The sequence below is a fragment of the Echinops telfairi genome, unplaced genomic scaffold, assembly GCF_000313985.2.
Source record: "Echinops telfairi isolate 266 unplaced genomic scaffold, ASM31398v2 ScPeMD7_5592;HRSCAF=6446, whole genome shotgun sequence".
NCBI lineage: Eukaryota > Metazoa > Chordata > Mammalia > Afrosoricida > Tenrecidae > Echinops > Echinops telfairi.
The window spans coordinates 11,584,707-11,598,580 of record NW_022109491.1 but is presented as its reverse complement, the minus strand read 5'-3'; the positions used below and the strand labels follow the sequence as shown (position 1 = coordinate 11,598,580).

The following is a 13,874-nucleotide window of genomic DNA, read 5'->3' as shown; positions in this document are numbered from 1 at the left end:
GCTTGTCCATTACCTGTGATGTTGGCTAGAGCTTTGAAGGATCCCTCCCCTAACAAGGAGAGCTACTGATGCGGAGACTGTAGGTAGCCCGTCTGTAGAGAGGCCTGTTAATGCATTAACTGTGCTTGCAAGACAAACTTTCCTCTTCATCCTCCCTTTCTCCGGTTTTTTAGGAAGAGACGAGACCATGCAGCCTGCAAAGCCATCTTTCCTTGAGTACTTCGAGCAAAAAGAAAAGGAGCACCAGGCCAACAGCATTGGCAAGAGCACGCCGGGCCCACTGAGAAACTCTTCAGACTGGAAGGTGCCGCAGGATGGAGACTATGAGTTCGTAAGTAGGGTTGGAAGCCAGGTGGCCATGACTTCTGGAGGACGTGATTATTTGAAAGATCACACACCCAACCCTGTCGCTCACTGGGCGAGTCTGGGCTGTTCTTCCTGGCACTTGGTGGCTCTGCTAACCCCCTCTGGCAGCAGCTCCCAGCCTGAGCCCCATCCGAGTTTGAGAGAGCAGTGTTTTGACTGACACTTGAGCAGTTGCAGGGCCCCTGGTTAGTGGGGTGGTTTTTTTGGGGGGTGGGAACCAAGAAATCCTTTAGTCTCGTGCCACTTTTCTTCTTGTCAAGTTTGAAACTGTTCATGGTAAAAGAATCCTTCTACCATCAAATGAAGCTACCGCTGTATTTAGCAGTCTATGTAGGATTGTGATTTTATATGTAGGAATTAGTTGATGCTGGTTTGCAGTGACTGCTAATTTGCAAACCCTGCTCTTAACTGAAGGTCCTCAGAGAAGGTTCTGAATTTTTTTTGGTCTGAGGATGGCTATTAAACTGCTCCAGAGTTTCTTGTGAAAAACCAGGTGTGTTTTTGCTTTCTCTGCCGTGGAAAGTCCCTCAGCCACCGACACTTACTACAGTTCGCATGGCTTTAATGAGTAGAGTCAACAAAAAAGTTCAGGGAGAAAGTAAGGAATCTACATTCCTTTTTCAGTGCTTTTAAGAAGAGAATTTTTCTCTTTAGGAATGAAATTTTTTCTTTTCCTTAAATTCTAAAGTTTGCTACTCAGCTTTCATAATTCTGTTGTTTACAAAAGAGCTTATTTTAGGCGTTGGATTTTAGTCTCTGGCAAGCCTTTCTAATCCTGCCTTCCTTGCTGGCCCCCTGGCTTGGAGGAAACGATGTCTTTCTTCCATAACTCAACTCCTACTTTTGTGGAGTGTCAGGAATGCCATCGTTCATACAACTAGTGGTCGAGACCTTGGGAAGGCCAGAGGAAGTCCCTCGAGGCTGTTCCACTGAGGAGGCCGAGAGCCTCCTTTCATGAAGAACGATTGGTGGGCGGATGACCTGCTGTGCTTGTGGATAGCAGCCCAACATAAAGCCCACTCTGCTGCCAGGGCTCCTCAAGGTTGTTCATATAGTAAGGGACAGAGCAAGGATTTGAACCTAAGCAGTCTGGCTCCACCTGCACCAGATGACCTCTCTGGAGGCTATATTCTGATACATCCTGCTGGTAAGGTACCTATGAAAATGCTGTAGGAGCCCAGAAGAGGGCGCAAGAACCCCAGGGAAGGCATCAAGGAGTCTCATTCCTTTGAAAATGCATTGGAATTCTCCAGCCAGAGGAGGAGGGGAAGGGCATTGGAGGCAGAATGAAGTGTGTCTGTGGAGGCCTGAAGGGATAGAGTGGGCTCTGGGAGTACTGAGTAATTGCGTTTGGAGGTGAGAGGGTGTGGGGGTGGTGAGGAAAGAGGAAGGAGAGAACTTCAAGTGAAGGAAATTAGTGTCTGGCATGCCCCTGTGTTTTTGGAAACAGTTAGCTCTCAGATTTTTCCTTGATGTATCAGAGAAATTAAAAATAGATGTCTAATGCAGCACAGAGACCTAGTGTCTCTGTGAAGTCGTGAGACGATGGGGCCATCAGGGAATAAAACTACTAAAATGTTAATCCAAAATTAATTTGATGAAAGTAACACAGCCTGAACAAGATTGAATGTTCAGACTTTCTGGGTAATGAGATGCCATTTCAACCGGGCTTTTGTGGTAGAGCAGGTGCATGTAGCCCGAGTGTCCTCCCGGGAGAATGACAGCAGTCTGTGGTCCTGAAACATTATCTCCCCTCTTCCCATGCCAGGCTGCACAGCTGATGGTAAGTCGAGATCTCTGTGGGTTTCCACGAAGACCCATTATCGAACTGTCAGGGCATAGTCCATTCCTTTGCTTTCATTAGGTTGTGCATGTGGGCTATATGCTGCAAAAATTAGACATTTGGTGGGAAGTGAGAGTCACTACCTTATTTATAATTTAAAAGCATGACGGATGTGGTAGCAGAGACTCTTATTTACTCCTGTCTTTGAGAACGCATCCTGATGGCATGTGGGCCCCAAAGAGCTTTTATTTATGTTGAGTCCTGTCTATCGGTACTTACGGGATTACTAATAACGACTGAGGCACTTTTTATTCAAGATAATAAGTTGATCAGATGAATTTATATAAATTTATTGTTTATAAGAAATAACCATGTTTTCGCAAACAAAAACAAACGAGAAGATCAACATCAGCATTTTTATTCCCAAATAGCTTCAGTGTCTGGCTTGTTGAAGATGGCTGGACTATCAATTCTGTGTCCACAATCAGTCCGTTGTAATGTATTATCTTGATTGAAGTATATGAAGAAAATCTGGCCTATCAAAAGTGTGTAATTGGAAATGGAGAAGTATTTTAATAGCCTTTTTGAGCAATTTTGGAGTTTCTTCTTTGGTATGACATTGGAACTCAATAAGTGGTGATTTCTTAAAGGTTAGTTACAGTGTGGACTCCGAGCCCATCACCAATGAACTTTTCTTACTGTTCTTTGAATGCCACTTTGACTCAGACTTCATTTGATAATATCATGCACTGGTAGTTTGGAAAACATTGGTTCACTGAGTTACACAGATCTTCCAAATGTTGGCCCTTTGCTTTATTAAGCCCAACCCAGACCAAACTCAGTGCCTTCAAGTTGATACCGCCTCATAGTGACCTTGTAGGACCGAATAGACCTGTTTCCTAGGGATCCCCCAGGCTGTCAGCCCTTCAAGAAGCAGACTGCCCCATCTGCCTCCCTGGGGGCAGCTGGTGGGTTCAGATGGCTGACACTGTCACTTAGCAGTCAGATGCTAACCGCTGTGCCACCAGGGCACCTAACACTCCATTCATTATACAGTATCTAGGTTTAATTTCCCTAACAATTCCATCAGAAAAGTCTTAGAAAACTCAAATTTGCCAAGTGGTGGAATAAAGTTTTCCCAATCCCAAGTTTGGCTTGGCAGCTTGGATTTTATCAACAAATACTCAGTTGTTCATCCTGATACCAAAGGCTGAACAACCACATTTGTCATTCGTTCTTTCAAATAGAAGTTACGTCAGTGCAGCAGCACCTCGTTTAGTGCACAACCCAGCTGCACAGTGCTTTCCCCGTTTCAAGCATGTGGCCAAAGGACTATATGCTCACTTGCTATTTGATCCCAGACAATCGTTTTAAAAGCATGTACTCAGAGGCTTACCTTTTATAAAACTAATGATTTTTACTGCTTCATCAAGAATATTCTTAAGGAAATGGGCTTTAATGTTTCACTGGCTCCCGTGCTTGTGAAGTATGCAGTTGGTGCCAGTTGTCTGATTCTTGCTAAGTGCTTAGCATTTTAACCCACTGCTTAATTCTCTGGGTCAACTTGGCCAGCCAGGTTATGTAGCCCAGTTATTTGCCCATGCTCTCGTTTAGATATTGCTCTGAAGGTATTTGGGAAGTGACTAACTTAGTAATGTGGTTGGGCCTCATCTAGCCAGTTAAAGGCTATTGATTAAGAGCAAAACTGAGGTTTCCCAGAGAGAGAGAAGTCTGCCTCAAGGGTGTGACATAGCTATCCCACTGGGGTTTCCAGACTGTTACCTGGCCTGTGGATTTTGGACATGTCAGCACCAGTAATCACATAAGCCAACTGCTTAAAATCCATCAGTCAGTCTCTCCTCTGCCTCTTTACATGTGGAGGCCACACCTGATCACCTCCAGCTCCCAAGGCCGATTTCCACACAGCAGAGGTCAGACATGCCTCCACCCTCCAAACTTTCCTTACTGATTCTGACACCACCTGTCCCCCCCCCATGGCACTGACTTCTCAGCTGGGCTCTCATTCATTGCAGTGGCCATGCAGAACTCACAGCAGATGCTCACAGTTATGGTGTTTATTAGGGGAGTTAGCAGGTTCTGAGGTGAGAAGTTCTCAGGATACAGTTGTTCAGTCAGGACAGTTTCTTTGCCTTCATCCCAGGCATGCCCCTCTTTGGCCCTCAGCCTCTTGACCTGGCTTCTAGCCAGCTTGGGCAATGTTATAAAGTTCTTTTAGAGCCGCCATTAAATGCCCACAGTCTTGATCAAAGGCATCCAGCCCCAACTCTGGGTCAGCAACTCAGCTCCCCCAATTAAGTGCCCAGAGGTAGCCCACTCCACAAGCCAACCTCCTGCCCCAAAGTTAGCTTCATTTAACTGTGTGGGCTGGGAAGTGCACTGCCCTGTCTCTAGCTCCTGGTTCTGCTGCTGGCTCCCCTCTGGTATCAAAGCTGTCTCCTGAATCTAAGAGGTTCAGTGCAGAGAAATGTTGGGGTCCTCAGGATATGCTCCTCTCCTGGCTCTTCTCTCTTCTGGAAGTGAGATTCCCCCTTCTTGCTTCTGAGAGGGCTCCTTTTATACCCAGCTGTCTGTCAACCACAATTAACCATGTTAATAGTCACTAAGAGCTGAATCATGTGATCCAATCAACAGCCCCACCCCCCCACCCCCAAGTCTTCTTCCCCAGGCCCATCAGGAAAACAAAGGTCATTTGGTGGGAGTAAGAAAGGCTATAGCTAGAAGAGCCATATTAAATAAAATTCACCACATTGCACAGTTAAATTCACTACACTGCACTGTGAGAGGCTGCCCCCTATCAAGGCAGAAACTTGGGAGACCCAGAAAAATAAGGCAGGTCTCATCGAGTTCCAGCTCACAGGTTTCAGTGGATGGTGTTTCATCATTCTTCTCGCTTTACCAGCGGAAATACTGCTGTGACGTAACCCTTCCCTCACTCGCTGTGCAGATCCTCCCAGATACAGCTGCTCAAGGACAGGCAGTCTGTGCCATTGATTTCTCCCCCACATCCTTTCTTTGCAGTTTTCAAAATGATGAGTTGGTTCTCTAGCATCTTTCAGAGGGAACCAATTTTAAAAACTGTTTTTAGTATCGTTATAAAAGATTGGATTCATATATATTTGATGTTCCTTAACCTTGTCATTTTTATATTCAAATAGTCTCATCCTAATATGACAGCAGCAGTGTTTTCTATCTTAAATTAGGTTTACTGAGGAATGGTGTGCCCCCCTCCACTCCCCAGTATTTGATAGCTTCTTGTTTTCTGGTGTGACAAGATGCCCCAGGGTTATCTTGTAGTCTTCCTGCTCCAAACTGGAAGCCGCCATATTTTGAAAGCACTCTGGTTCTTCCTAATGGGCATTGGTGCTCTGAGACCATCATCTGGGTACCAGGAACGCTGCTCATTAGGGTTAGGGGGAGTTTGTCTAGCCTTTTCAATGGACAAAACTAGGAAGGCTTAAAAAACAAAAAAGACAAACTCATGAGTCTGTAGGTTGTTTTCAGTGCAGGTTCAAGACCACAAGACCTCAATCTCTTTGATCTGCTATCTCTGAGTCTCCCCTCCCCACCCCATGTAAGTGTCAGTTCCCAGCATGACCGGTATAATTCCAGGCAGACCTTCTTTTATTGCACTTTTTTATTGTGCTTGGCAGATACTGCTTTAAAAAAAAATTATTCAAGGCTTGTGGTTTGTGGTTGAGCAAATGTGTCAGCGCCATTCTTTTTGTTTTTTAAATCATTTTATTGGGGCCTCATGCAATTCCTATCACAATCCATACATACATCCATTGTGTCAAGCACATATGTACATTTGTTGCCCCCATCATTCTCAAAACATTTGCCTTCTACTTTAGCCCTTAATATCGGCTGCATCCTCCCCCCCCATGAACCCTTCATAATTCATAAATTATTATTATTTTGTCATATGTTACACTGCCCGACGTCTCCTCCTACCCTCTTCTCTGCTGTCCATCCCCCAGGGAGGAGGCTATACGTAGATTCTTGTAATCTGTTAGCGCCATTCTTTCAACAGCATGTGCTCACTTTGTGTCTCCGTGCCCCATTTTGGCCATTCTCACAAGGTTTCACACTTTTTCATAACACTTGCCCACTTACTAGATACAGTATTGTGTAGGCATAACTCTCGTATGCACTTGCTTCATTGCAGTGTTCCCTGTACTGCAGTGATGTAGAACCTGCAGTATCTCCAAAGCACCCTCCTTTGCCTTTATCTCACAACTATGCCAGCCTCAGAATAACCAGCCAGCGCTACCAGCAGCAGTCAGCGCCGGCCATGGCTTCAGACTGCGCTGCACTTCTCTCTGCCCTCAGTCAGGGCAAGTCGTTGTATGTTGAAGCCATGTGGGTTGGTTTCTGCCTGTGGGGCTGGCTGAGCTTCACACTTCCTGCACAGATGGGGTTCTTTATTCCTTTCTGCTCTCTTTGTTTAAACGTTTTCTTTTTCTTTGCTGTTTTATGTTCATGTAAACTATTTGTCTGGTTCTGAAGGCAAATCTACAAAACAGAATTACTCAGATTTAACTTCTACCCCTGTCCTGTCCTCCCCTTACCCTACTGTTTCCTCCCCACCTTTTTGCTGCGAAGTTATATATGTGCAAGTATATCTATTTGTGCCCTCATTCTCAGATAGAATAGTTTACTGTGCAAACTCTTCCCTCTGGCTTTTACTTAATTATATGTACCCTAAAACTCGCTCTATAGCAGGGTGTAGAGATAGTTTGTGGTACTTTTTGCTAATGTTTGATGCTATTTGAGGTAGTTAGTTTATTGTGCCAACCTGGCCGATAAACACATGTGGGATTAATTGAAGGGTGGAGGGATAAATGGCTCGGTGAGTCTCTCCTTAGTTCTCTGGTCTCTTGCTTTCTTATGGTTGTACCAGGGTACAGCTGTCTTAGCAGTTCCCTGCTTCAGCTGGCAAGGCTGACTTCCTGCAAGATATCCCTGAGGAGAAGCCACATGGACCTACCGCGATGCAGCCCTGGGTGCTGGAACACCCGTGTAGAGACCTTTACCAATGCTGAGATGCTTACACATTCACCGACTTGGCTTTCCTCCTGCAGTCAGCATCATAGTGTGTGCTTTGTGAGATGGAGGAGGACTTTGTGGATTGGTGTTAGACATATGGGTTAATGTGTTAATGTTGGACTTGTGGGCTTGGACAGCACTGGGTTGGGATGGGTTTTTTTGATGCGCACTTAGCCTTTATATAAAACTCCCTCTTTTACGTGAGTTTCTATGGATTTGTTTCTCTAAAGCACCCAGACTGACACATTACTCCATTGAGAGGAGGCTGTGCAGCCTCTGGCTGGTGGGCGTTTAGGCTGTCTGTGGCGGTTATGGGGTGATTGCTTTATAAGTTTATTCATCAACAGGAAATGAAACCACTTACAGTTGTTGCTCTTTTTTATTATTGTGGCTCTTTCAGCCAGCTCCCTGACATGACTCCACGATCGCAGTCACCATCCTGTGCAGCAGTCCCTACTGTCCATTAAAAAACTTCCTCCCCCAAACAAGCAAACAACCGAACGCAGCCAACCACTGCCATGGACTCACCCTCCCATGTTGGGCTCCCCGGACCTCACAGCTCCCGGGGCCTTGGACTGGCTAAGGTCCCTGCTTTGGCTTCTTGGTGTTGAGAAGCATGTTTCATATTTTAGGCCTGAGTAACTCTCTTAAAACAATAGCAAGAATTAGATCTTTTCAGTGATGTTGCTCGGCCAAATCTGGTACAGTTTATATAAACGAAGAAGACTTGCATTTAGTAAAAACCTTGTGTCTCAGGAAAATGAGTCATCCAGCCCCTCTGAAAGGTGTTGGTGAGATCCCCTTGGCGTCTGCATGTTGCCAGCTTGGCATTCAAAAGCACAGGTGTGGGTCCCCCTTGTTGTCATCAGAGCCTGGCACCTCTAACCTTGGACTCTACAGGGAGGGCCACGCTGCAGGGTTGGTTCAGACCATCCATCCGCGTAGAGTCAGGAAGGAAAGGAGCAAACAACTGTTTGCCTCTGTGTTTGCTCTTTGTCGGCGGGAAGGCTGCTTCAAGTACACATTCATCATTGATCTGGAAAGCAAGGCTTTTGTTTTCTGCCTAGGTGACGTGTGCTTATTTTTTCCCCATGTCCACGTCCGAAGCCATGCCTTTGAACTGTGCTCGCCCCTCCCAGCGCCCTCTTTGCCCGTCCTCTTCCTTTGAGCTGGCAGCTACTTCTTCACTCTCTTCTCAGCTTGACCTCACGTTTTTGTTTTTCGTTTTTTCTCGTGGATTCTTAACAGTTCATTAATTTATATTCCTGAAACAAAATGGTCAGAAGACAAGGGGGAAGATTTTCTTGCTCCCATCCAAAGAAGAAAGCATTCAACTGCTAACCACAAAGGTGATAGTTCAAATCCACCCGCCTCTCTGTGGAAAGAAGTTGAGTTGACATGCTCACATAGCGAGTTACAGCCTGCGGGGAGACCCTCTATCGGGTCACTGTGAGTCACAGCGGCTCAATGGCGGTGGTTTAGATACAAAGAATCTCTGTGAGTATTCTGAAAGTAGTTATTTTCCTAGGTAGCCCAGGGCCTCTGAAAGAAAAAGGCCTAGCTCATCTTCAACATTAGGTTGGGGTTTATAATATTATACCTTTCAAAGAGTTGCTTGTATCACAGTCTACCTCCAAATAAATTGTACCTCTTCATGCACACTTCTAAACCCTACTATAGTTTTCCCACCTTATTCCCCCTCCCCGTTTGTGCTGCTGTTGCACATATTCCTGATCCACATGTTATAAACTCCGTAATCTGTGGTTTTTATTTTAGACCTTCAGTTACTTTGTAGTGATTCTAAATAGTTAACCTCATTTCTGGACTCTTCATTCCTTGTGTAGATCCGAGTGTGCACGAGGAATTTAATGTTGACGTGCCCTCAAATGCAAGGTTTGGGGGATCGGTAAGTAAAATTGTATTTCCTTCTCTTCCAGGAGTGATTCACCTCTGACGTAAACTGAGTTGAAACTTCCACCTTTGCTTATTAGATCTCTCTTGTCTCTGATGTTTAACAGAGTCCCTGTAGGTTTTTAGGCATTGTGGGGATGATTTCCACTCACAGTGAGCCCATGTGACAGAGTAGAACAGCCCCATGGGGTGTTTTTTTTTTTTTAATAATCATCCCCAAATAACCTCTAAACTTCTGGCAGTTTTAGGCCTTTCTCAGAATGTTTGAATGCATCAGATAATTAATTTCTCAATGAGATCCTTCTTTCTTAAGGAAATGCTCCTGGATCATCCTGACACGTACTCATCGGAACTGGCTGATCACTACAACTGCTACGTCGTCAGCATCCTGCCTCATCCCTTCTCATTTTTTCCTCACTTCTCTGTGTTGACAGTCCAATTTCTGGAGTCCGGCAGTTCTTTGGCTTGGTCTATTTCTATCTTGGTGGAGAACACCCTGTGGTTGCTCTAGAGAAACGTGCACAGAGCTGCCTCATGAAGGTCTGTGTGGCCTCCACGACTCCTCGCAGCCAGCTGTGGGCTGGCCCTGATTCTGATCCCTCCTCTTGCAAGTCTCAGCTCACACTCTCAGATCACAGCATAATAAGGACTTAAGATCAGTCAGGAGCCCTGGTAGGCTGCTAACTGCAAGGTCAGCAGGTCAAAATCGCCAGCAGCTCCGTGGGGGAAAGTGAGCTGCCTGTTCCTGTAATGATTTACAGCTTGTGAGCTGCCTGTTCCTGTAATGATTTACAGCTTCGGAAACCCTGTATCATCTGAAGGCAGTGGGGGTTTCTTCCTGTTTTCTTCGAATTTTGCCGCCCTCAATGCTTCTCCTTTGCAGCAACGCACTTTTGCCAGAAGGTGTCACTCTCTTGCCACTTCTGTGCAGTCTTTTATTTGAAAGGGTTGCCAGCTGGGTAAAATGAGTGATACATGGACTCATCAAGACTAGGGGGCGGAGGGGCGGGGTTGCACTGTGTAAAGCAAGTTTTCTTTAAGCCGAGGGTGACAGCTGAAGACAGACCAGTAGAATGGATGTTAAAGTATGTTGGGAGAGCGGTGGATGGCCCTGGCATTCCCTGGGACCTTGGGTGACTCCCTCTCCTCTCTGAACTTCAGGTTTTCATTCTGTAAAAATCATGCAGAATACCACATGCCGTACTTTTCTCTGGTGTTGGAGAAAGGATCAGATGGCATGTAGGCTGGGGTTAGGTGAACCCTGTTGCCGTTTCAGAACTAGAGTAATGTTCTATTAGAGAATGGTGAGGCCGTTTCGGTCCTGGTTGGGTGCTGTGGATATTGTTGTTGGTCTTGTTGGGCACGGACCAGTTAGTTTTGACTCGTAGCCAGCCCGTGTGGCAGAGGAGAGCTGCCCCATAGTGTTTGCTGGGCGGTGGTCCATACAGGAGCAGACGGCCAGTCTCTGTCCCTGGAGCCACGGTGTGGCTTCCAACAGCCAGCCTTCCTGGTTAGCAAGCAGCCAGCCCCGTGCTCACACACTGCTCCACATGTGCCTCTGCCCCATGTATTGAGCATCGTTTCTTATTTTTCCTTTTAAGAACCACCGTCTTTTATTTTATTATTTGAATTATGAGACATACTCTGAACAGAGCAGAAGGCCAAGGAGGAGGTTCTGTGTAGACTTCTGGTGTTCTGTTGTGATCTAGAGGATTGTCACGGCGGACTTGTGGGACATTAACTGCCAGGCTTGCGCTTGTGTCAATGTAGTGACCTCTCACCACATCCTTGTACAACTGGCCCAATCCACCACCACCCCGCCCCCCGTTTAACAGGGGACCAAGAGATGCTAGGAGACATCTGGTTAATGGCACCCGATTACTAAAAGAGGAAGTTAGGCATCCAATCCAGGTGATTGGGTGCCAAGACTTTCCTTCTTCTAGAACAGTACATATTTGTTTGCATGAGAGGTCATTCATCAAATCCAGGTGCGGTGGCTAGTTTTCTCTCTGGGTGCCCAGCCCTTAGCCAATTGCCAGGGCGCACAAGTGCTCAGAGTGTGGTGCTAGCTGATTACATTATTGGAGCCCGTTGTGCATTATCTGAAAAACTTTCCAGAACTTCTCTTTGGTCATATCCACTCATCTGGGTGTATAGGAACATTTAGTTGGACTATACATTTGATAGTTGTGGGATTTAGATATTTGCTCCCTTTGGTCAAGTTTGAGTAGGAAACACTGGCTGGAATTGTGATGTTGGGAAACCCCTAGATCAGAGTTGGGTAAGACAGGCAAAGCATTTGGAGAAATGCCTGGCCTTCCTGCTGTATCATTGGTGTGTTGGTGCCCTTAGAGAAGACAGCTTGATATAGTCAGAAAGAGCAGTGGATTCGGGTGTGACTGGGGCCAGTTTGTATGCCTGTAGGAAGCCACCTAAGCTTTCTGGGTGAGAGATGCTATTAAAGGCCCTTAGGGGCCTGTGAACTCTCCGGGTCTTTGTCGATCTTGGAGATGGAGATGTGCAGAGCGCTCCTAGGAGTTCAAGAAGCCTGGGAGAGAGCCTGGGTAGATGCTCAGTAGATGAAACAAACACAAGTCCATCTGGTGCATAAGGACCCCATGGGACAGAGTAGAACTGCCCCGTGAGGTGTTTTGTGGCTTTTGTTTTTGTTTGGCATTAGATCACCAGGTCCTTTCTCTCTTGAGCTATTGGTGGCTTTGAACTACCAACTTTTCAGTTAGTATCCACGTGCTTAACCACTGTAAGACACTAGCCAAGAACCGCATAGACTTTCAGTCGACCCGAATCAGATATGGAACCCTGGGCAAGTTGCTTAATCTAGAATGAAGATACAAATAATCTTTATCTGAGTTATTGAGAAGATAAAATTAGAAAATGCTTTTAGTGTTTAGCAGGGTACCTGGCACAGGAGACGGCCTTCAGTGTAATACTGGCGGGGTGGGAATGGTGGACGGCCTACTGGAAAGAGGAAAGAGAGGGAGACTGAGGTGGGACACCAAGAAGGGGAAGTAGGAGGGCGGCCCCACGCGTTTCATAATTTTGTTGAGCACCCAGCTGCAGCCACTTGGGCTTTATTCCGTAAGTGCTTGGTTTGAAGTATTCATTGAACATTTAGGGAAAGCTTAATTTAGTGGTGACAATCTTGTGTGTCAGGTTGAAATGACAAACATACCACTGTAAACATTGGCAAACCTTCTTTCACTGGATGGCTCCTCTTCTGTGCCTGCCAGGGTGCTGTCAGAACAAGTAACTACATTCATGCTGTTACTCAAAGTATTTGGGAGTCCTGATAGTGCAGTTGTTAAATGTAAAGGCGCGCGCCTGTGTGTGTGTGTGTGTGTGAGAGAGAGAGAGAGAGAGAGAGAGAGAGAGAAAGAGAGAGGCAGACAGACAGACAGAGACCTCTAGCCATCTGGGAGCCCGTCACTGCTAGTGCTTTGTTTGAGCAGCTGAGCTCTTTGCGACTGGCACACCACAGTGTATGGGAAGGTGGCTGGCCAATCACAGAGGAAGAGCAAACCCTGATCCCCTCTAGGGACCCACCAGTCACTTTTATGATTATCTTTTTTAATTGAGGAAAACCATAGCAAAGACTCTTCTAGGATTGTACAGCCTTCAGCCATAGATGTGTCCTTTTGGAATGTAAAACACCCTCAGGGTGAGGTTCTTAAATGAAGTTCAAAGATTTGCCCAGGATGACAGGACCAAGCATTAAGTCATTTTTCACACTCTGGGAAAAGAAACGTTTCAATCCAGATTGAAGTGGAGTCTTTCTGCTCTTGGAAGTGCTGCAAAGATTATGATTATAAACACCAGCCTTCTCCGATTAATTTAAAACCGTCCCTGGGATGCATTAAGGTCTTGCAATAAAAATACCATGTATAACCTGCCACATTATCAGTGACAACTCTGCCCTGCAGTGGCGTGGCTAATGAGGATAACAGCTGCCCTGAAGTTTTACTGTGGAATGTTTCAGCACTGCACTGGTACTGTGAATTCAGCATCGTTTCTTCAGACCCTCATAGCCAGTGCTGGATTCATTAGAATCTTTGGCCGCACCGCAAGGAATCTGTGCAGTGTGGATGGCTGCAGTGGGCATGAGCCCCCAGCACCCCACAACTCCCACTTCCTCCTGTTGTCTTTAACTGTTTGTCTTCAATCTGGTCTGTTGAGCCTGTCTTGGCCCCTGAAAACATTTGTGTTTGTGACCCCTGTCTCATGAGAATTCAGCACTTGATCTGAGGAGTTTAAGAAACGGGGCCCGAGCTCCTGGTGTTTGGCCATCGCTTGGAGCTTCATGCGCCGTCATGTCGAAGACACCTGATGTCCAGGATTGTGCCATTGTGTCATCCTTGAATCCATTGTGCTTCTCGGAACATGAAACCCACAGGAGAGCCTCGTCCTGCCTCCCTGACTGGTCTTCCCCACTCCACTTTCTTCACCAGGGCCTATGCGAGCCTGGCTGAGGCTGAGACTCGAGGGGCACGAGGTGGCAACATTAGAGCTTGTCCGTTCTGCGGAGCCTGTGATGCTCCTCTGTGGCTACTGGAATGTGATAGAGCCCAGGAGCCTTCAGGAGCTCCTGCTTGGCCGGTTGCCGAGAGAACAGGCAGCAGAGATTACCCCTGGGCTATACTATGCTCACCCGGCTCCAAGGCAGATGTGCCAGCCAGGGGAGGGAGAACCACGTGGTGGCATGTAGCATTTGTATGGCTTGGACCGCTAC

General features: G+C 46.4%; 1 protein-coding gene across 1 annotated transcript in view; it reads left to right on the top strand.

Annotated features, from left to right (window-relative positions):
- Window positions 1-13,874, top strand: part of STK4 (serine/threonine kinase 4) — an 89,483-nt gene that overhangs the window by 50,455 nt on the left and 25,154 nt on the right. Inside the window, exon 10 of the mRNA XM_004698007.2 lies at window positions 174-331. Within this exon, the coding sequence (XP_004698064.1) occupies window positions 174-331 (158 nt within the window). The remainder of the gene's footprint in view (window positions 1-173; window positions 332-13,874) is intronic.